The sequence below is a fragment of the Chrysemys picta genome, chromosome 13 (assembly GCF_011386835.1).
Source record: "Chrysemys picta bellii isolate R12L10 chromosome 13, ASM1138683v2, whole genome shotgun sequence".
Taxonomy (NCBI): domain Eukaryota; kingdom Metazoa; phylum Chordata; order Testudines; family Emydidae; genus Chrysemys; species Chrysemys picta.
The window spans coordinates 5535562-5557597 of record NC_088803.1 but is presented as its reverse complement, the minus strand read 5'-3'; the positions used below and the strand labels follow the sequence as shown (position 1 = coordinate 5557597).

Sequence of the window (22036 nt, the reverse complement as noted above, 5' to 3'; positions counted from 1 at the left end):
TGACACTATCGTTATCATATTAATGACCCTGCGGGGATCAGTTGGGCGTTAGGCATCATGGGCGACTGGGGGGTCATTATTAGTCTTTATTAATACATTAATGATCTGTGTTAATTAGCTATGCCCAGACCATTATTTAAGAAAGCGCCAACAAACCCGGTTGTTAATTAGCTGCTTGGTCCATGGCCAAGGGGTTAATTAACTCTGGGGGGTTAATTGGGGTGATGGCCTTGGCCAGGATATTGCCATGAGTCATCATCCCCCGGGGGGGGGTTAATTAATTAGCTGGGGGGCGGCTACTTAGGGGAGTTAATTAGCAGGCTGTGACGTAGGGAGGGGGGTTACTAGCCCCTCCCCCGGCTTTTGTTTGGGCCGCCTGGACTCAAAGAGAACCGCCCCTCCCCCCAGCCGCCCGATGGTCACCTCAGGCACGAGGGGGGAAGCGGCCGTTGGAACAGGCGGGAAACGGGGCTGGGGACAAGGAGGCGGGATTGGCAGAGGGCTGGAAGAGGGAGGGGAGGAGGGAAGGAGTGGGGGGGTCGGGGAAGGCTGGAAGAGGGAGGGGAGAAGGGAGGGAGTGGGGGGTTGGGGAGGGCTGGGAGGGGGGGAAGGAGTGGAGGGTTGTGGGAGGAGGGAGGGAGTGGGCGTTTGGGGAAGGCTGGAGGAGGAAGGGGAGTAGAGAGGGAGTGGGGGAGGGGGGAAGGAGTGGGGTCGTTGGGGGGGCTGGGAGAGGAAGAGGGAGGGAAGGAGTGGGGCGTTGGGGAGTAGGGGGGTTGGGGGAAGGCTGGAGGAGGGAAGGAGTGGGGGGTTGGAGCAGGAGGGAGGGAGTGGGGTTTGTGGGGGGTTGGCGGAGTAGGGGGCTGGGGAAGGCTGGAGGAGGGAGAGGAGGAGGGAAGGAGTGGGGGTAGTGGGGTTTGGGGAAGGCTAGAGGAGGGAGAGGAGTAGGGAGGGAGTGGGGGGTTGGGGAAGGCAGGGAGAGGATGAGGGAGGGAGTGGGGGGGTTGGAGAGGAGGGAAGGAGTGGGGGTTGGGGGAGGAGGGTGGGAGAGGGGGGTTGGGGAAGGCTGGATGAGAGAGAGGAGTAGGGAGTGAGTGGGGGTTGGGGGAGGAGGGAGGGAGAGGGGGTTGGGGAAGGCTGGAGGAGAGAGGGGAGTAGGGAGTGAGTGGGGGTTGGGGGAGGAGGGAGGGAGTCGGGGGGTTGGGAGGGCTGGGAGAGGAAGAGTGAAGGAGTGGGGGGTTGGGGGAGGAGGGAGGGAGAGGGGGGATGGGGAAGGCTGGAGGAGGGAGAGGAGTAGGGAAGGAGTGGGGGGTTGGGGGAGGAGGGTGAGAGTGGGGTTTGGGGAGGGCTGGAGAAGGGAGGGAGTGTGTGGGGGGGGAAGCACATGTCCCGCTAGAGCTGCCCTGTGAGACTGGGCCATGGCTGGGCGCTGCCACCAGGGGGCAGGGCAGGCTCAGCCTTGACTCAGGATGTGTGGGTCTGGGTGAGCTGGGTGCGCGGGGGGGGGGGGGGGAGAGAGAACAGCTTCTAGTCTCCCTTTCTCCCCCTCCCCCCCCCCGCAGCAGGATCCCCTCCCCTTGGGTCTCTGGATCCTATACCCCCTCCCCAATTTCCTCCATTCCTCTGGGTTTGGGGGGTGCCCCCGGCATGGGGAGGGGCCCTAGGCCTAGGTGCCGGTAGCTCATGGGGGTGGGGGAACAGTGGCTCTCTCCCCCTCCCTTTTCTCAACTCTACTCTGCGGGAACCAGGCTGTGCCCCCCTGACCCCACAGCCGGAGTGGGCGTGACCAGGGTGCATGGTGACCCCCATCATCTGTCCACCCCTCGGATCTATCCATGCATCTATCCATGTCTTTCTCCCCCCCACCCCCTGCTTCCCTGCTCAGCACATTGCCCCGCTGACCCCGCCAGCGGCGGGGGGAAAGTCCGGGCCTGGCCCCATTATCAGCATCTCTCAGGGCCAAGTGGGAGCGAAGGTTGGGCTGGAAGGAGGGATGGCAGTGGTGGAGGTGTGGGGTGGGGGATGGGCAGGCAGGAAGTGCCTCCTCCAGCCCTGGGGTGGATGGGATGGGTGGTTAGCAGGGGGGGGGGATGTTGCCCTGGGGGGGGGGGGCAGGGCTGGCGCAACCCATTAGGCAACCTAGGCGGTCACCTAAAGCGCTACAATTTGGGGGGCGGCGACTGCGGAGGTATTTCGGCGGCGGGACCTTCCATCGCCTAGGGTGGCCGAAAAGCTGGTGGCGCCCCTGGAGGGGGAGATGGGCTCAGATCCTGTCCCACAGAGATGGGGGTAGAGGAAGAGAGACGGGAGGAGAGGGAGGTACTGGGGAGGGAAGGATGCATGGATTGATGGAGGAGTGCGGGGGGCAATGGATGGTTATGTTGATGCAATTACTCCGTGGAACTCCCTGCCACAGGATAATTATCCCCCCCCCACCACTGAGCCTGTGGGCCTCCCCCCACTAGATCTCACTGCAGGAGGTGCTGAGCAGGGCTGGCTGGGGGCTGACATGGAGCGCACGGTTTCCTAGAGAGGGGCCTATATAAGACAAAGCTGCAAATATCGGGACTGTCCCTATAAAATCGGGACATATGGTCACCCTACTGGATCCAGGGAGGGGCTGACCCCAACTGGCAGGGCTGGGGGAGCCGCGCTGTGGTCTCGAGAGGGTTGTGCTCCTCCCTGGGGGGCACCTGGGCTAGATGAGGAGAAAGAGAGAGAGAGAAGGAAAGAGGGAGATGGCAAAGGGAAAGAGAAAGAAAGAAAGGTAGGTAGATGGAGGGACAGAAAGAAAAGGAAAGATGAAGTGATGATTGAAAGAAAAGTTGAAGTGAAAGAACAAGAAAAAGAAAGATGGAGTGATAGAAAGAGAAGAAGAAAGGAAGAGAAATGGAATGATAAAAGGAGAAAGAAAAGAACGAGACAGAGAAGTGGAGTGATGGAAAGAACAAGACAGAAGTGGAGTGATGGAAAGGAAAAGCGGGAGCGAGGAGGAACTGAAAGGGGGATGCAGCCAGCAGAAGGGAAGTGGCTCTGGGCCGGCCGGGGGAGGAGTCTGGCTCCCCCGCGGGTCGGTCGCTGGGAGCCGGGCTCCAGCTCCATGTGAGAGCGAGGGAGCGAGCCGGAAACAGGGACCGCTGGGGAGCAGAAACCCCCTGGCAGAAGGAGAACTCCGCGCTGGAAGGAGGGAGCGAGAAATTCCCCGAGGGAGGAGTGCCGGGCAAGAGATCTCTGTATAACCTCCGGGCGAGCGAGTGAGAGGTGCCGAGGGCAGAACTGGGCGCCGGAAAGGGGGAGCAAGAAAAGCCCCCGGGGAGAAGTCTCAGCTGGAAGGCGAATATTCCGGGCTGGCGAGCCCCGTGTAAACCGGAGCAAGGGAAGGAAGCAGGCGACGAGAAGGAGGAAGCCGAGCGAGATCAAACCGGTCTCGGGTTTCCAGGCTGCGCTCTCTCCCCTCCTCCGCCGGGTATAGGACGGAAAGGGAAACGAGTAAACAAGGAGAGACAAGCGCTGAGATTTCGTGAGCAAGGGGCCGGAGCGGCCGGTTCCAGAGAGCTCGGACTGAACCGCACCAGAACCAGTTTCCGATCCGGGTCTGGAAGGAACCAGCTGCCGTCAGAACCAGAGTGCCAGGGACAGAACTGGACCAGTTCTAGGGGACACAAGCCCAGAACTGATGTGAGAGGGAACTGGATCTGCGTGTCTGGCACCAGAATCAGAGGCCCCAAACCAGCCTGGTTCTAAGGGTACCAGATACAGAGTGTGAAACAGAACAACAGTCCCAGTCCAGAACCAACTGGGTTCTAGGAGGTTCAGACCCAGACCGAGACAAAACTAATCCAGTCCCAGGGAATCCAGAATCATCTGGGTTCTAGATGATCTGAACCCAGAACTGGCCCAGTTCCAGGGACACCAGAACCAGCTGGGTTCTAGGAGATCTGAGTCCAGAACAACAGAGACAGAACCACTCTGGTTCTAGGGGATCTAAGCCTAGAACCAAGAAGACAGAACCAGCTGGGTTCTAGGGAGCCAGAACCAGAACAGGAGGGAGATACACAGAACCGCTCCGGTTCTAAAAGATCTGAGTCCAGAACCAGCAGGACAAGACCATTCTGGCTTTAGAAGATCTGAGTCCAGAACCAGCCCAGTTCCCAGGCATACGTGTCCAGTACAAGTGACTCCGAAGCAGCCCAGTTCTAGGACCCAGCTGGCTCCGGATCCACTCCGGATCGGTGCCCAGTGTTCCCCAGCACCGTCTGGTCCAGTCCCCTACCATGGAGGAGGGTGCACGGCGCCGGGGCGGTTCCGAGAAGGCCACAGATGGCCCAGATCAGCCGGCAGAGGGTGGCGTGGGCCTCAAGAAAGAGATCGGGCTAGTGAGCGCCTGCGGCATCATCGTGGGTGAGTGGGGGGGTGCAGGGGAGGAGGGACCCCAACTCTGGTCAATGGGGCCACTGCCCCCCCCACTGTGCCTCGTTCTCTCCTGTCTCTCCACCTCTCCTTCCCCCTTTCTCGCCCCCACCAAGCCTGGCTGGCTCTATAAATAGCCTGGAGCTGCCTGTCACTTTGTGCTCCTGTTATTCTGATCCGATTAGCGCTCCCAGTGCTGCCAGCCCCCCCCTCAGCCGGTGAGGGGGCCCCACCCCAGAGCTAGCCACATCTCAGTGCCACGCGAGGGGTCGCTGTATAACTAGCCCCCATCCCCCACCCCAGAGCCAGCCACATCTCAGTGCAACGCGAGGGGTCGCTGTATAACTAGCCCCCATCCCCCACCCCAGAGCCAGCCGCATCTCAGTGCCGCGCGAGGCGTCTCTGTATAACTAGCCCCCACCCTCCCCACCCCAGAGTCAGCCACATCTCAGTGCCACTTGAGGGGTCTCTGTATAACTAGCCCCCATCCCCCACCCCAGAGCCAGCCACATCTCAGTGCAACGCGAGGGGTCGCTGTATAACTAGCCCCCACCCTCCCCACCCCAGAGTCAGCCACATCTCAGTGCCACTTGAGGGGTCTCTGTATAACTAGCCCCCACCCTCCCCACCCCAGAGTCAGCCACATCTCAGAACTGGGCAAGGGGTCCCTGTATAACCAGCCCCCGCACTCCTCCCCAGAGCCGGGCGCTCCAGCCTGCAGTAGCAGAGGACGGGGTCAGGGCTGTTTTCCGCTCGGATGGATCGGAGCCATGGAGCGTGAATTCCTGGCGGCTCCATTAATCCTGCTCCAGATGGCGCCGCTCAGCAGGTGCCCGGAGACGCCAGTGCATGGGGGAAGGTGGGGGGCTCAGAGACAGGGCCAGCCCCCTAGACACCCCCTGCACTGCCCCTCACTCCCGACCCGCAGCCCCTGCTAGCCCAGCTCAGACCCCCCAGCCCTGCCGGTGCCCCTCACTCCCGACCCGCAGCCTCCTGCTAGCCCAGCCCTGCCCCCCAGTCCTGCCGGTGCCCCTCACTCCCGACCCGCAGCCACCTGCTAGCCCAGCTCAGACCCCCCAGCCCCGCCGGTGCCCCTCACTCCCGACCCGCAGCCCCTGCTAGCCCAGCCCTGACCCCCACAGCCCTGCCTGTGCCCCTTCCCCCCACCAGGTCAGAGTCCCTTCCCATGGCCTAGTTTATGGGGGGAAATCTAACCTGATAAGATTACAGTTAAGGACTCTGCCCCACTCCTTCCCTTCCCGCATCCCTCCCTCCTCCCCAGCCAGGATCCTGCGCCCCCCCCATGCCCCTTCCCCTGCGGCTACCCCTATTGGGGGTCCCCCACACTTCTCTGCCAGCCGAGAGGCAGGGCTGCGGGTCGGGAGTGAGGGGCACGATCGTTAATGAAGGGCTGGTTGCTAATGAGGGGGTTAGTTCCGAGTCTAGAGCCTCCATCCCCCCACCAGGCCCTGGGCCCTCTGCCCCCTTCTCCCCTTTCCTCCACTGCCATCCCTCAGCAAAAACCCACCTCCCATTCCCCCCCAGCCTTGCACCTCTCCCCCTCTCTTTGTAATGCTGTACCCCCCCCCCCCGGAAGCCATGCTGCTCCACCACCCCCACACCTTGGCTCCCACCCACAGCCACAGCAGTGTAATTTGTTAATGGAGCCCATGGAGCCAGGAAAGAGGGCGGCTGGCTGGTGAGAGAGACGGGGATATGTATGAGGGGAGGTGGATGGAGGCACGGCTAGCGTAGGGGATCTGGAATGACATTTAAAATTTTATCATTAGACTCCAGAGATAACACTCCCCTGAGATGCAGGGGGCAGTTCACCCCTCTCCGAGCGACTGGCCCAGGCTCTCGGCAGACTCAGGCAGCGGTGGGGTAGTTCACAGCTGTCCTAGCGACTGGCCCAGACTCTCGGCAGACTCAGGCAGCGGCGGGGTAGTTCACAGCTGTCCTAGCGACTGGCCCAGACTCTCGGCAGACTCAGGCAGCGGCGGGGTAGTTCACAGCTGTCCGAGGGACTGGCCCAGGCTCTCGGCAGACTCAGGCAGCGGCGGGGTAGTTCACAGCTGTCCTAGCGACTGGCCCAGACTCTCGGCAGACTCAGGCAGCGGCGGGGCAGTTCACCCCTCTCCGAGCGACTGGCCCAGGCTCTCGGCAGACTCAGGCAGCGGTGGGGTAGTTCACAGCTGTCCTAGCGACTGGCCCAGACTCTCGGCAGACTCAGGCAGCGGCGGGGTAGTTCACAGCTCTCCGAACGACTGGTTCAGGCTCTCGGCAGACTCAGGCAGCAGCGGGGTAGTTCACAGCTGTCCGAGGGACTGGCCCAGGCTCTCGGCAGACTCAGGCAGCGGCGGGGCAGTTCACAGCTGTCCTAGCGACTGGCCCAGGCTCTCGGCAGACTCAGGCAGCGGCGGGGCAGTTCACAGCTCTCCGAGCGACTGGCCCAGGCTCTCGGCAGACTCAGGCAGCGCGGGGCAGTTCACAGCTGTCCTAGCGACTGGCCCAGGCTCTCGGCAGACTCAGGCAGCAGCGGGGCAGTTCACCCCTCTCCGAGCGACTGGCCCAGGCTCTCGGCAGACTCAGGCAGCGGCGGGGCAGTTCACAGCTCTCCGAGCGACTGGCCCAGGCTCTCGGCAGACTCAGGCAGCGGCGGGGCAGTTCACAGCTGTCCTAGCGACTGGCCCAGGCTCTCGGCAGACTCAGGCAGCAGCGGGGCAGTTCACCCCTCTCCGAGCGACTGGCTCAGGCTCTCGGCAGACTCAGGCAGCGGCGGGGCAGTTCACAGCTGTCGTAGCGGCTGGTTCAGGCTCTCGGCAGACTCAGGCAGCGGCGGGGCAGTCTCCATCTAGAGCCTCTCCGAGTGACTGGCCCAGGCTCTCGGAAGACTCAGGCAGTGGCGGGGCAGCCCTGTCTCTAACCCCCGTCCCCATCTCTCCGCCCCCAGGTAACATCATTGGGTCGGGGATCTTCGTGTCGCCGAAGGGCGTGCTGGAGAACGCGGGCTCCGTGGGGCTGGCGCTGCTTGTGTGGATCATCACGGGGCTGATCACGGCCGTGGGGGCGCTGTGCTACGCGGAGCTGGGTGTCACCATCCCCAAGTCCGGCGGCGACTACTCCTACGTCAAGGACATCTTTGGGGGGCTGGCTGGGTAAGGAGGCAGGGCCCCCGGGGGGCTGGCTGGGGGGCAGCAGGGGCCAGACCCCCTCTCACACCCTGCTGTGCCCCCCAGGTTCCTGCGGTTGTGGATCGCGGTGCTGGTGATCTACCCCACCAACCAGGCCGTCATCGCCCTCACGTTCGCCAACTACGTGCTGCACCCGCTCTTCCCCACCTGCCTGGCGCCTGAGGGCGGGCTCCGCCTCTTGGCGGGCGTGTGTCTGCGTGAGTACCCTGCCACTCCCAGTGCTGCCACCACTACTCTAGCTGGTACCTGCAGCCGGCCCCAGCTGCGCTCTGGGGGGCCCCGAGTCGCCGAGTCACTGCTGGCTCAGCACGAAAGTGTCTGCGGGCGTCTGGCTGGCAACATGTTTGTGTCCCTGTGTCCTGCCGCTCCCTGGGTGGGGACAAGCCAGCAGAGATTGGAGGGGGGCAGGGCTGGGCTGGCTGGGGCTGTAGGTCGGGAGTGAGGGGCACCGGCAGGGCTGAGGGGGGCAGAGCTGGGCTAGCAGGGACTGCGGGTTGGGAGTGAGGGGCACCGGCAGGGCTGGACTAGTAGGGGCTGTGGGTCGGGAGTGAGGGGCACTGGCAGAGCTGTGGGGGGCAGGGCTGGGTTAACAGGGGGCTGCAGGTCGGAAGTGAGGGGCACTGGGCTGGAGGGGCACGGCAGGGCTGGGCTAACAGGGGGCTGCGGGTTGGGAGTGAGGGGCACCAGCAAGGTGTTATCTGGGGATCGGTTTCCCGTCTGGGTGCTGAGGCCAGTTGTGGGGGCTGGGTCCGTTCTCTGAGTGCTGGTGACTGTGGCGGGGGTGAATGCTGGACTGTGTGCAGGGCAGTGCTGGGTTGGGGGTGGCGGGGGTGTTGGGTTGGGGAGTGTGAGGCGGGTGGTGGCGGTGGGGGATGTGCATGGGGGTGTGGGAGGGTATGCAGAGGGTGTTGGGGTGCAGGGAGTGTGGGGGGGTGTTGAGGGGGTGTTGGGTTGGGGGTGCGCGGGGGACGGGTGGGCATGTGAGAGGTGGGGGGACTGTTGCGGTGTGGGAGGATGCGTGGGGGTGTGGGAGGGTGGGGGAGTGCATGGGGGTGTTGGGGTGTGGGGTGGGTGCGGGGGTGTTGAGTTCATGGGGGTGTTGGGGTGTGTGTGAAGATGTTGGGGTGTGGGGTGTGCGTGGGGGTGTTGCGGTGTGGGAGGGTGGGGATGTGTGCATGGGGGTGTACAGAAGGTGCAGGGTGTGTGGGGGGGTGTTGGGGTGTGTGTGGGTGAAGATGCGGGGGTTTGTGTGGGGGTGTTGGGGTGAGGGGAGGGTGCGGGAGTGTGCATGGGGGTGGGGGAGGATGCGGGGGTGTGCATGGGAGTGTTGGGGTGTGGGAGGATGGGGGAAGATGGGGGGTGTGCGTGGGGGTGTTGGGGTGTGGGGAGGATGCGGGGGTGTGCGTGGGGGTGGGGGAGGATGCGGGGGTGTGCGTGGGAGTGTTGGGGTGCGGGAGGGTGCGGGGGTGTGCATGGGGGTGGGGGATGTGGGGGTGTGCATGGGAATGTTGGGGTGTGGGGGTGTGCATGGGGGTGTTGGTGTGGGAGGGCGTTGGGGTACATGGGAAGATATTGGGGGGGGCATGTGGCTGGCAGGAGGGTACCGAGCGGGGGTGGCTCTGGCGGGGGCTGGGCGGGAAGTTGTTTACAGCCTGTGGCGAGGGGGGGAAACCTCCCTCCCCCCCCAGCTCTGCCTGTCCCGGTGTCAGGTTCCAGGGGAGGAGAGGGGGTGGCTCGGGGGCGGGGAGGGGAGAGGGGGATGGGCTGTTTGGTGCAGTCGGGGCCTGGAGCCAGCCCCTCCCCCGGTTTTCCTGGACTCTTTGCACCTCCCCCCTTGCAGCAGCCTGGCCACGGGACCCAGGCGTCCGGGGCATTTGAGTCAATGGGGCTCCTGCCCAGCCCCTGGCTGAGATCCCCACAGCGGGCAGCTCCGTCGCCACAACATCCCCGGCCCAGGGTGGTTATCTCCCCGGCGGGGCCAGGGTGACCTTGGGGGGCGGGCAGAGCCCTGCCCCACCCCCGCCTGAGCCCTCCCTCTGCCCCCAGTGCTGCTGACATGGGTGAACTGCGCCAGTGTGCGCTGGGCGACGCGGGTGCAGGACATCTTCACGGCCGGAAGCTGCTGGCCCTGGCGCTCATCATCATCATGGGCATCGTGCAGATCTGCAAGGGTGAGATGGGGCACCGGGACCCCCAGGCCAGCTGGGCACGGGGCAGGCACCAAGGGGGCATTGGGACAGCTGGGCGCAGGGCGGGCACCAGGGGGGCATTGGGACAGCCGGGCCGGCTGAGCGCAGGGCAGGGCACCAGGGGGGCAGGGGGACAGCCGGGCCGGCTGGGCGCAGGGCAGGGCACCGGGGGGCAGGGGGGACAGCCGGGCCGGCTGGGCGCAGGGCATGGCACCGGGGGGCAGCCGGGCCGGCTGAGCGCAGGGCATGGCACCAGGGGGGCAGGGGGACAGCCGGGCCGGCTGGGCGCAGGGCAGGGCACCGGGGAGCAGGGGGACAGCCGGGCCGGCTGGGCGCAGGGCAGGGCACCGGGGGGGCAGGGGGACAGCCGGGCCGGCTGGGCGCAGGGCAGGGCACCGGGGGGGCAGGGGGACAGCCGGGCCGGGTGGGCGCAGGGCAGGGCACCGGGGGGGCAGGGGGACAGCCGGGCCGGCTGGGCGCAGGGCAGGGCACCGGGGGGCAGGGGGACAGCCGGGCCGGCTGGGCGCAGGGCAGGGCACCGGGGGGCAGCCGGGCCGGCTGAGCGCAGGGCATGGCACCAGGGGGGCAGGGGGACAGCCGGGCCGGCTGGGCGCAGGGCAGGGCACCGGGGAGCAGGGGGACAGCCGGGCCGGCTGGGCGCAGGGCAGGGCACCGGGGGGGCAGGGGGACAGCCGGGCCGGCTGGGCGCAGGGCAGGGCACCGGGGGGGCAGGGGGACAGCCGGGCCGGGTGGGCGCAGGGCAGGGCACCGGGGGGGCAGGGGGGACAGCCGGGCCGGCTGGGCGCAGGGCAGGGCACCGGGGGGGCAGGGGGACAGCCGGGCCGGCTGGGCGCAGGGCAGGGCACCGGGGGGGCAGGGGGACAGCCGGGCCGGCTGGGCGCAGGGCAGGGCACCGGGGGGGCAGGGGGACAGCCGGGCCGGCTGGGCGCAGGGCAGGGCACCGGGGGGGCAGGGGGACAGCCGGGCCGGCTGGGCGCAGGGCAGGGCACCGGGGGGGCAGGGGGACAGCCGGGCCGGCTGGGCGCAGGGCAGGGCACCGGGGGGGCAGGGGGACAGCCGGGCCGGCTGGGCGCAGGGCAGGGCACCGGGGGGGCAGGGGGACAGCCGGGCCGGCTGGGCGCAGGGCAGGGCACCGGGGGGCAGGGGGACAGCCGGGCCGGCTGGGCGCAGGGCAGGGCACCGGGGGGGCAGGGGGACAGCCGGGCCAGCTGGGCGCAGGGCAGGGCACCGGGGAGCAGGGGGTACACATGCCAGGTGACGCCTGTGTGCAGGGCACTACTACTGGCTGGAGCCGCGGCACGCCTTTGAGTCCTTCGCACAGGTGGACGTGGGCATGGTGGCGCTGGCGTTCCTGCAGGGCTCCTTCGCCTACGGCGGCTGGAACTTCCTCAACTACGTCACCGAGGAGCTGGTCGACCCCTACAGGTCAGCATGGGACCCCGGTGTCCGGGCCCCGCACGCCGCTGTCAGCGCCCGGCTGGGGAACTCTGGCGTCCTGGCCCCACACCCTCGCTGTCAGCACCCGGCCAGGGAACTCCGGCGTGCTGGCCCCACACTCCCACTGTCAGCGCCCGGCCGGGGAACCCCGGCATCCGAGCCCCCCCGCCTGCTGTCAGTGGCTGGTCGGGGAACACCAGTGTTCGGGCACACCCCCCCCACCCCCCCCCGCTGTCAGTGCCTGGCCGGGGAACCCTGACGTCTGGGCGCTGCCGACGTCAATCCCTCCCTTCCCTGGGGTCACAGTGCCCCCTAATATGGAACCCTGGTGTCCGCGGGATGGCAGTCTGCCTTGGGGGGACCCCGGCTTCCGGGGGGCTTCGCGTACTCACACTCCCCCCTCCCCAGGAACCTGCCGCGGGCCATCTTCATCTCCATCCCCCTGGTGACCTTCGTCTACGTCTTCGCCAACGTGGCCTACGTCACCGCCATGTCGCCCCAGGAGCTGCTGGCCTCCAACGCCGTGGCCGTGGTGAGCCCCGCCCCCAGCCAGAGCCCTGCCCCTGCCTGAGCCCCACCCACAGCCCCCCCCACCCCACCAACGGAGCCTACGTCACTGCCATGTCGCCCCAGGAGCTGCTGGCCTCCAACACCGTGGCTGTGGTGACACCCGACCCCGCCTGAACCCTGCCCCCAGCCAGAGCCCCGCCCCTGCCTGAGCCCCACCCAGAGCAGGAGCTGCTGGCCCTGCCCCTGCATTGAGCTCTCTCCCTGACTCCTCCCCTCTTTCCTCCCCAGACGTTTGGGGAGAAGCTGCTGGGTGTCATGGCCTGGATCATGCCCATCTCCGTGGCCCTGTCCACCTTCGGGGGTGTGAATGGCTCCCTCTTCACCTCCTCCCGGTGAGTGACCCTGCCCCTTGGGGGGAGGGGATGGAGTCTCCTCCCTTGTCTCCCCGCAGCCTGGCGTTCACCCTGAACCCTACTGATGGCACCGAGAGCTCTCCCATGCTTACGTCTCCCCTCCCCCACAGGCTGTTCTTCGCAGGAGCCCGTGAGGGCCACCTCCCCAGCCTGCTGGCCATGATCCACATGCAGCGCTGCACCCCTATCCCCGCCCTACTCTTCACCGTGAGTCACTGGGGCGGGGGGGAGCTTGGAGAGTGGGGGAGGAGTCTCTGGATCAGGGGCGTGGCTTGCGGAGTGGGTGCTGGGTCTCTAGTCCCAGGGGTGGGGCTTGCGGCATGGTGGTGGGTGGGGTTTCTGGGATGGGGCGGGGTCCAGCATGGTCCCGCCCCATCGCCCCCCTCCCTACAGTGCCTGTCCACGCTGCTGATGCTGGTGACGAGTGACATTTACACCCTGATCAACTACGTGGGGTTCATCAACTACCTGTTCTATGGGGTGACCGTGGCTGGGCAGATCGTGCTGCGCTGGCGCCAGCCCCACATGGCCCGGCCCATCAAGGTGAGCCCGCCCCCTACGCCCGTTCCCCACCCCCAGCCCCACATGGCCCGGCCCATCAAGGTGAGCCCGCCCCCTACGCCCGTTCCCCACCCCCAGCCCCACATGGCCCGGCCCATCAGGGTGAGCCCGCCCCCTACGCCCGTTCCCCACCCCCAGCCCCACATGGCCCGGCCCATCAAGGTGAGCCCACCCCTTACGCCCGTTCCCCACCCCCAGCCCCACATGGCCCGGCCCATCAAGGTGAGCCCGCCCCCTACGCCCGTTCCCCACCCCCAGCCCCACATGGCCCGGCCCATCAAGGTGAGCCCGCCCCCTACGCCCGTTCCCCACCCCCAGCCCCACATAGCCCGGCCCATCAAGGTGAGCCCGCCCCCTACGCCCGTTCCCCACCCCCAGCCCCACAGGCCCCGCCCATCAAGGTGAGCCCGCCCCCTATGCCCGTTCCCCACCCCCAGCCCCACAGGCCCCGCCCATCAAGGTGAGCCCGCCCCCTATGCCCGTTCCCCACCCCCAGCCCCACAGGCCCCGCCCATCAAGGTGAGCCCGCCCCCTATGCCCGTTCCCCACCCCCAGCCCCACAGGCCCCGCCCATCAAGGTGAGCCCGCCCCCTATGCCCGTTCCCCACCCCCAGCCCCACATGGCCCAGCCCATCAAGGTGAGCCCGCCCCCTACGCCCGTTCCCCACCCCTGCCCCACATGGCCCAACCCATCAAGGTGAGCCCGCCCCCTGCCCTGTGTGCCCTGCCCCCAGCACCCATGGCCCGCCCCCTGCACCCCGCCCTATTTTGCATGGCCCACCCCATCAAGGTGAGCCCCCCCCGCCCCATGTGCCCCCCACCTTGTGTGCCCCACCCCACCAAGTGAGCCCTGCCCTGCATATACTGCCCACTGCCCTGCCCCCAGCTCCTGCATGTCCCGCCCCCGGCTGAGTCCCCGTGTCCCCCCAGGTCAGCCTGTTCTTCCCCGTGCTCTACCTGCTCTTCTGGGCCTTCCTGCTGCTCTTCAGCCTGTGGTCGGAGCCGGTGGTGTGCGGCGTGGGGCTGGCCATCATGCTGACCGGGGTGCCCGTCTACGGGCTGGGCGTGGCCTGGCACCACAAGCCACCCGCCGTCTACACCTGCCTGGGTGAGTGGGGGTGGGGCAGCCGGCCGGGCGATGGCGGGGGAAGGGAAGCAGCCGGGCGAGGGAAGGGGCGCAGAGGGGCAGGGGAAGGGGTGCAGAGGGGCGGGGGCAGAGGGCGCAGAGGGGCGGGGGCAGAGTGTGCATCCGGGCGGGGGAAGGGGCGAGGAGGGGCGGGGGCAGAGGGTGCAGCCGGGCGGGGAAAGGGGAGCAGAGGGGCGGGGGAAGGGGAGCAGCCGGGCGGGGAAGGGGCGAGGAGGGGCGGGGGCAGAGGGCGCAGCCGGGCGGGGAAGGGGCGCAGAGGGGCGGGGGAAGGGGCACAGCCGGGTGGGGAAGGGGCGCAGCAGGGCGGGGGAAGGGGGGAGGAGGGGCGGGGGAAGGGGCGCAGCCGGGCGGCGAAGGGGCGCAGAGGGGCGGGGGAAGGGGAGCAGCCGGGCGGGGGAAGGGGCGTAGCCGGGCGGGGGATGGGGCGCAGAGGGGCGGGGGCAGGGGGCGCAGCCGGGCGGGGGAAGGGGCGCAGAGGGGCGGGGGCAGAGGGCGCAGCCGGGCGGGGAAGGGGCGCAGAGGGGCGGGGGAAGGGGCGCAGCCGGGCCGGGAAGGGGCGCAGAGGGGCGGGGGAAGGGGCGTAGCCGGGCGGGGGCAGGGGGCGCAGCCGGGCGGGGGCAGGGGGCGCAGCCGGGCGGGGGAAGGGGCGCAGAGGGGCGGGGGCAGAGGGCGCAGAGGGGCGGGGGAAGGGGCGCAGCCGGGCCGGGAAGGGGCGCAGAGGGGCGGGGGCAGAGGGCGCAGCCGGGCGGGGGAAGGGGCGTAGCCGGGCGGGGGAAGGGGCGCAGAGGGGCGGGGGCAGGGGGCGCAGCCGGGCGGGGGAAGGGGCGCAGAGGGGCGGGGGAAGGGGAGCAGCTGGCCAGCGGTTGGAGGAAGAGCCCGGGCCCCCCAGCTCTCTGACCCCCTGTCTCCCCCCAGCGGCGGTGACGCGGGTGACCCAGAAGCTCTGTGGGGTGGTGTACCCTGAGATGGAGCCCCCCGACCCTGAGCGCACCGAGCAGCTGGAGCCCATGTGCAACACCGGGGACCCTGACAAGCCCCACGACTGAGCCCTCCACCCTGCCATGGACTGCGCCCCACGGTGCCCACGGCGCCCGCCCCACATCCGGCTCCCCACGGCGCCTACTCCGCTGCCCCCATCCCACTCCCCACGGCACCCTACAGCCCCCGCCCCGCTCCCCCTGGTGCCCACCCCCGCCAATGGCCCCCACTCCCCATGGCTCCCTACAGCCCCCACTCCACTCCCCACGGCCCCCGCCCTGCCCCGCTCCCCACACTCCAATCCCCATGGTGCCCACCCCTCCTACAGCCCCCACCCCACTCCCCACGGCGCCCCCTGCTGGCAGAGGTGGGAGCTTCATCACTCGCAGATGCCTTAACCCCGTTCTCTGGCCCCCAACGTTTGGGCCCCGACTTTGTGGCCTTTTCCACCATTTGTTTCTGGTTTTCGATGTAATAAATACAGTGACCTCAGCGCTGCGGAGCCTGGCTGGGGGGGCTGGGGACAGTGAGGGCTGCGACCCCCCAACACCACCTCCTGGGATGCCCCCAGTGCCCCCTTGCTGGGACCCCCCCTAACACCCCTTCCGGGACCCCCTGGCCCCTCCCAGGATCCCCCCCAGTGCCCACTGCTGGGACCCTCCATAACACCCCTTGCTGGGACCTCCCCCAGTGCCCCATCCTGGGAGCCCCCCAGGCCCCTCCTGGGACCCCCCAGTGCCCCCTCCTGGGACCCCCCAGTGCCCCCTCCTGGGACCTACCCATAACATGTCTATCAGGGATGGTCTAGACGGTATTTGGTCCTGCCATGCGGGCAGGGGACTGGACTCGATGACCTCTCGAGGTCCCTTCCAGTCCTAGAATCTATGAATAAACCCCTTGCTGGGACCCCCCCCAGTGCCCCTTGCCAGCAACCCTGGGCCCCTCCTGGGACCCCCCCCCAACACCCCTTGCCAGCAACCCTGGGCCCCTCCTGGGACCCTCCCAACGACCCTTGCTGTGATTCCCCGGGCCCCTCCTGGAACCCCCCCCAACGCCCCTAGCCAGCAATCCTGGGCCCCTCCTGGGACCCTCCCAACGACCCTTGCTGTGATTCCCCGGGCCCCTCCTGGAACCCCCCCCAACGCCCCTTGCCAGCAACCCTGAGCCCCTCCTGGGACCCCCCCCAACGCCCCTTGCCAGCAACCCTGGGACCCTCCTGGGACCCTCCCAACGAACCTTGCTGTGATTCCCCAGGCCCCTCCTGGAACCCCCCCCAACGCCCCTTGCCAGCAACCCTGAGCCCCTCCTGGGACCCCCCCCAACGCCCCTTGACAGCAACCCTGGGACCCTCCTGGGACCCTCCCAACGAACCTTGCTGTGATTCCCCGGGCCCCTCCTGGGACCCCCCGCCAACGCCCCTTGCCAGCAACCCTGGGCCCCTCCTGGGACCCTCCCAACGCCCCCTCCTGGGACCCCCCAGTGCCCCCTCCTGGGACCCCCCATAACGCCCCTTGCTGGGACCCCCCATAACGCCCCTTGCTGGGACCCCCCCAAGCCTCTCCTGGGACCTTCCCAGTGCCCCTTGCTGGGACCTCTCCCAGTGCCCCCTCCTGGGACCCCCCCAATGCCCCTTGCTAGCAACCCTGGAGCCCTCCTGGGACCCTTCCAATGCCCCTTGCTGGGATCCCCCGGGCCCCTCCTGGGACCCCCCCCACTGCCCCCTGCTGGGACCCCCCATAACACCCCTTGCTGGGACCCCCCCAGGCCCCTCCCTAACGCCCCTTGCTGAGACCCCCGCTGCACCCCCTGTTGGCACACCACAGCGCCCCCTATTGAGACCCTCATAATCCTCCCTGCTGGAGCCTACACCCACAGCCAGTGCTGCCCACCCCATAGCCCCCGCTGCTAGGAGCTCACCCCCCAGTCAGTGCCCCCCAGCATCTCCTGCTGGGACACCCCCACACACCTAGCACCTTCCAGCACCCCCTGCTGGGACCTACACCCCCAGCCAGTGCCCCCCACTGCACGAACCCCCCACTCACACCTAGTGATCCCTGACCCATAGTGCCCACCCCATGCCAGGAGCTTCCCCCCACCCAGCCAGTGGCCTCCCCACAGCACCTGGAATGGGATTTTTCATGTAATGGTGCCACCTTGTGGCCAGTGATGGCCCTCACACCCCAGGCCTGCCCCACCGGCTTGACGGGCCCAGGGCAATTGTATGGGGCGAGGGGTGGGAAGCCCAGCGTTGGGCTAGCAGGGGCTGCGGGTCGGGAGTGAGGGGCACCGGCAGGACAGCGGGGTGGGCAGGGCTGGGTAGCAGGGGCTGCGGGTTGGGAGTGAGGGGCGCTGGCAGGGTGTGGGGGGCAGGGCTGGGCTAGCAGGGAGCTGCGGATCAGGAGTGAGGGGCACCCTCAGGGCTGGGCTATCAGGGGCTGCAGGTTGCAAGTGAGGGGCACCGCTGAGCTGGGGGGCAGAGGGCGGAGTCAATCAGTGGGTGTGGCTTGGGGGCCATGGGGCGGGACTGGGGGCTGTGAGAGGTGAAGTTGGGGTGTTATTTGAAAAGGGGGGGCATAGGGAGGAGTTGGTGCTATGGCCCCCTGGGCTCCCCCGAATATTGAGGGGAGACGACCCTGCCATCAGCCCAGCCCCTTTGGGGGGCAGGGAAGGGGGCCCCCTCTCTGGGGCTGTCGCAGGGTGGGGGCCACTGGGGCCATCAGCAGGGGGAGCCGGGGAGCCCGTCGGAAAGAGGAAGGAAAAGGGGGGCGGGGGGATGGGGGGAACGAGAGAGAGACGCAGAGAGAGAGAAGGAGGCAGAGCTGGGTAGAGAAGCTGGGGAGCGAGACAGAGCCCCGGACGGAGAGAGGGAACGAACCAGGGCCGAGAGAAGAGAGAGAAGGTACAAAGGACTCCGGGAGGTTGGGGGGGTGTCTGGATTAGACCCAGACAGAGGGGAGGAAAGACAGCAGGAGAAAGGGGCTGACGGAGAGAGAGAAAAGGAACGAATCCGAGAAAAAGGAGAGAGAGAAAATCAGCAAGAGACGGAAACCCAAGAAAGCAACGAACAGGCGGAGAGGGGAACGAAGTAGAAAGTGACTAACGGAGAGAAAGAAACGAAGGAACAAATTGGCGTGAAAAAGAGGAAGAGAGGCAAGAAGAAGTGGCAGACGCAGCCTGCGAGGAAGGAAGGAACGAGAGAGAGAACAAGAGAGAAACAAATGAGAAAGTGACTGAGGGCACAGAGGTTTGAGCGAGTGGTGAGCGGAGGGAGAGAGGCGAAGGAGCGAGCGAGGACCGAGAAGCGAAGGAGCGAGCGAGAGGCGAGCGGAGGGAGAGAGGCGAAGGAGCGAGCGAGCGGAGGGAGAGAGGCGAAGGAGCAAGCCAGGCCCGAGAGGCGAAGGAGCGAGCGAGAGGCGAGCGGAGGGAGAGAGGCGAAGGAGCGAGCGAGCGGAGGGAGAGAGGCGAAGGAGCGAGCGAGGCCCGAGAGGCGAAGGAGCGAGCGAGAGGCGAGCGGAGGGAGAGAGGCGAAGGAGCGAGCGAGCGGAGGGAGAGAGGCGAAGGAGCGAGCGAGGCCCGAGAGGCGAAGGAGCGAGCGAGAGGCGAGCGGAGGGAGAGAGGCGAAGGAGCGAGCGAGGCCCGAGAGGCGAAGGAGCGAGCGAGAGGCGAGCGGAGGGAGAGAGGCGAAGGAGCGAGCGAGGCCCGAGAGGCGAAGGAGTGAGCGAGAGGCGAGCCGAGGGAGAGAGGCGAAGGAGCGAGCGAGGCCCGAGAGGCGAAGGAGCGAGCGAGAGGCGAGCGGAGGGAGACAGCACACCATGTCGCAGGGGGGGTTCTACGATTGCGAGAGGGCCCCCCCGCGGCCCATGGCATCAGAGATGGGGGCACTCGGGGAGCACGAGGGCTCCATCGATCTGGCTGCCTACATTGGCGATGAGCAGCTGCTGTCGGAGCTTCTGCAGGGCCCCCCGCAGCGGGCGCCGAAGAGCACCCCCTTCCCGGGCTACTTGCAGGGGGAGCCCTGGGGCTACGGGAGCCCCCACAAGGGCTACAGCGCCCTGGTGAAGGAGGAGCCACGGGGGGCGGAGCCCGGGCGCCGCAGCAGCTACAACCCCCTGCCCTTCCAGGTGGCGCATTGCGGGCAAACTGCCATCAGCCTGCCACCGGGGGGCACCGGCCCGGCCCTGCGCACACTCAAGGTAAGGTGCCCGTCACTCCTGACCCACAGCCCCCCAGCGCCCTCCTGCTCCCCCCCACGGCGCCCCTCACTCCCAACACGCAGCCCCCCCCAGTTCCCTCCTGCTGTCCCCCACGGTGCCCCTCACTCTCGACCCGCAGCCCCCCAGCGCCCTCCTGCAGCCCCCCATGCCCCTCGGTGCCCCTCACTCCCGACACGCAGCCCCCCCCAGTTCCCTCCTGCTGTCCCCCACGGTGCCCCTCACTCTCGACCCGCAGCCCCCCAGCGCCCTCCTGCAGCCCCCCATGCCCCTCACTCCCGACACGCAGCCCCCCCCAGTTCCCTCCTGCTGTCCCCCACGGTCCCCCTCACTCCCGACCTGCAGCCCCCCCAGCACCCTCCTGCTCCCCCCCACGGTGCCCCTCACTCCCGACTCGCAGACCCCAGCGCCCTCCCGCTCCCCTCCTGCAGCCCCCCACGCCCCACAGTGCCCCTCACTCCTGACCCGCAATCCCACCTGGCCGTTTCTCTCCCCAGGGTCCCCCTTGCAGCCCACTGCTGGCCTCGCCGGGCCCGGGGAAGGGGAAGAAGGCGGTGAACAAGGACAGCCTGGAGTACCGGCTGCGCCGGGAGCGGAACAACATTGCCGTGCGCAAGAGCCGGGACAAGGCCAAGCGGCGGGTGCTGGAGACGCAGCAGCGGGTGCTGGAGCTGGCGGCGGAGAACGAGCGGCTGCAGAGCCGGGTGGCACAGCTGAGCCAGGAGCTCGACACGCTCCGGGCCCTGTTCCGCCAGGTGCCCGAGGCCGCCATGCTGGGCAAGGGGCTGGGGGCCTGCAGCTGAGCCACCCAATAAACCCGCTGACACGCCCGGCCTGGTGATCTGTGGGGGGCGGGGCGCCAATCGCTGGTCCCCGGGGTCACTGTCCTGGTGATCTGCGGGGGAGGGCACCAATCGCTGGTCCCCGGGGTCACTGTCCCGGTGATCTGGGGGGGGAGGCAGCGATCACTGGTCCCCAGGGTCACTGTCCCAGTGATCTCGGGGGGGGGCACCCATCGCTGGTCCCCGGGGTCACTGTCCCGGTGATCTGTGCGGGGGAGGGCACCCATCGCTGGTCCCCAGGGTCACTGTCCCGGTGAACTGTGCGGGGGGGGCAGTGATCGCTGGTCCCCGGGGTCACTGTCCCGGTGATCTGTGGGGGGCGGGGCGCCAATCGCTGGTCCCCGGGGTCACTGTCCCGGTGATCTGTGCGGGGGGGGGCAGTGATCGCTGGTCCCCGGGGTCACTGTCCTGGTGAACTGTGGGGGACGGGGTAGGGGGCGCCAATCGCTGGTCCCCGGGGTCACTGTCCCGGTGATCTGGGGGCGGGGGCACCGATTGCTGCTCCCCGGGGTCACTGTCCTGGTGATCTGTGGGGGAAGGCACCGATCGCTGATCCCCGGGGTCACTGTCCCGGTGATCTGTGCGGGGGAGGGCACCAATCGCTGCTCCCCGGGGTCACTGTCCCGGTGATCTGTGGGGGGCAGGGGCGGGGCACCGATCGCTGGTCCCCGGGGTCACTGTCCCGGTGATCTGTGGGGGGCGGGGCACCGATCGCTGGTCCGCAGGGTCACTGTCCCGGTGATCTGTGGGGGGCGGGACACCGATCGCTGGTCCCCAGGGTCACTGTCCCGGTGATCTGTGGGGGGCGGGGCAGCGATCGCTGGTCCCCGGGGTCACTGTCCCGGTGATCTGTGGGGGGCGGGCACCGATCGCTGGTCCCCGGGGTCACTGTCCCGGTGATCTGTGGGGGGCGGGGCACCGATCGCTGGTCCCCAGGGTCACTGTCCCGGTGATCTGTGGGGGGCGGGGCAGGGCACCGCTTGCTGGTCCCCGGGGTCACTGTCCCGATGATCTGTGGGGAGCGGGGCAGGGCACCGATCGCTGGTCCCCGGGGTCACTGTCCCGGTGATCTGTGGGGGGCGGGACACCGATCGCTGGTCCCCAGGGTCACTGTCCCGGTGATCTGTGGGGGGCGGGGCAGCGATCGCTGGTCCCCGGGGTCACTGTCCCGGTGATCTGTGGGGGGCGGGGCACCGTTCGCTGGTCCCCGGGGTCACTGTCCCGGTGATCTGTGGGGGGCGGGGCACCGATCGCTGGTCCCCAGGGTCACTGTCCCGGTGATCTGTGGGGGGCGGGGCAGGGCACCGATCGCTGGTCCCCAGGGTCACTGTCCCGATGATCTGTGGGGAGCGGGGCAGGGCACCGATTGCTGGTCCCCGGGGTCAATGTCCCGGTGATCTGTGGGGGGCAGGGCACCGATCGCTGGTCCCCAGGGTCACTATCCCGGTGATCTGTGGGGGGCGGGGCAGGGCACCGATTGCTGGTCCCCGGGGTCACCTTCACAGGATTTCTCACCCATTTCAGGGGCCCAGCGCCCCATAGTCTCCATTCGCCACCACCCCCCCAGGGAAGGACGTGGAGCCGCAGGGGGCAGGCGGGGTCGGACGAGAAACCCTGGGCTGCGGGGCATTGTGGGAAACTGAGGCAGAGACACAGCCGGGCCAGGAGCAGGACAGCAACCCTGGTCCAGCCACAAATGCAGGGAGGTCACCCAAATTAGGGGGCATGGAATGGGGGGCCTGAGCAGGGGACCCCCAAAGCTGGGGGGATCCCAGTCAGGCTGGCTCGCTGCCCCCCAACCCCTGCCTGGACTGCACTGGGCTGGCCCGGATGCCTGGGTCCCATCGCAGGCTCTCTCTGATGGCCTGGGAGTGATGGGGGACCCGCGGGGGCTGGTCCGGATGCCTGGGCCCCATCCCAGGCTCTCTCTGCTGGCCTGGGAGCGATGGGGGACCCGTGGGGTGGTGGCCCGGATGCCTGGGTCCCATCCCAGGCTCTCTGCTGGCCTGGGAGCGATGGGGGACCCGCGGGGGCTGGCCCGGTCGCCTGGGTCCCATCCCAGGCTCTCTCTGCTGGCCTGGGAGCGATGCGGGACCTGCAGGGCACTGGCCCGGACGCCTGGGTCC

The 22036-nt window shown here is 68.3% G+C and overlaps 2 protein-coding genes across 4 annotated transcripts; both read left to right on the top strand.

Annotated features, from left to right (window-relative positions):
• Positions 1-3032: 3032 nt before the first annotated feature.
• Positions 3033-15349, top strand: SLC7A8 (solute carrier family 7 member 8). The gene is given in 12 exon segments (XM_005290138.5): positions 3033-4398; positions 7361-7565; positions 7647-7798; positions 9648-9710; positions 9713-9772; positions 11083-11236; positions 11657-11780; positions 12047-12150; positions 12282-12378; positions 12565-12714; positions 13663-13840; positions 14795-15349. Coding segments are annotated over 12 exon segments (1545 nt in total). The 5' UTR covers positions 3033-4271; the 3' UTR covers positions 14926-15349.
• Positions 15350-18087: 2738 nt separating this feature from the next.
• Positions 18088-19897, top strand: CEBPE (CCAAT enhancer binding protein epsilon). Of its 3 annotated transcripts, none has more exons than XM_065565316.1 (3): positions 18088-18288; positions 18319-19050; positions 19566-19897. In XM_065565316.1, exons 2-3 carry the CDS (start codon positions 18670-18672, stop codon positions 19869-19871), a joined length of 687 nt encoding a protein of 228 aa, XP_065421388.1. In that variant the 5' UTR covers positions 18088-18288; positions 18319-18669; the 3' UTR covers positions 19872-19897. The 3 variants fall into 3 exon arrangements, with proteins under 3 accessions (XP_065421388.1, XP_065421389.1, XP_005290194.1); XM_065565317.1 differs by having other exon boundaries at positions 18088-18381; positions 18412-19050; XM_005290137.5 differs by having other exon boundaries at positions 18088-19050.
• Positions 19898-22036: the final 2139 nt, after the last annotated feature.

Coding starts and splice junctions, on each gene's coding strand:
- CEBPE (XM_065565316.1), top strand. CDS start 18,670: ATGTCGCAGGGGGGGTTCTACGATTGCGAGAGGGCCCCCCCGCGGCCC. Junction 19,051..19,565: donor CGGCCCTGCGCACACTCAAG/GTAAGGTGCCCG, acceptor TTCTCTCCCCAG/GGTCCCCCTTGCAGCCCACT.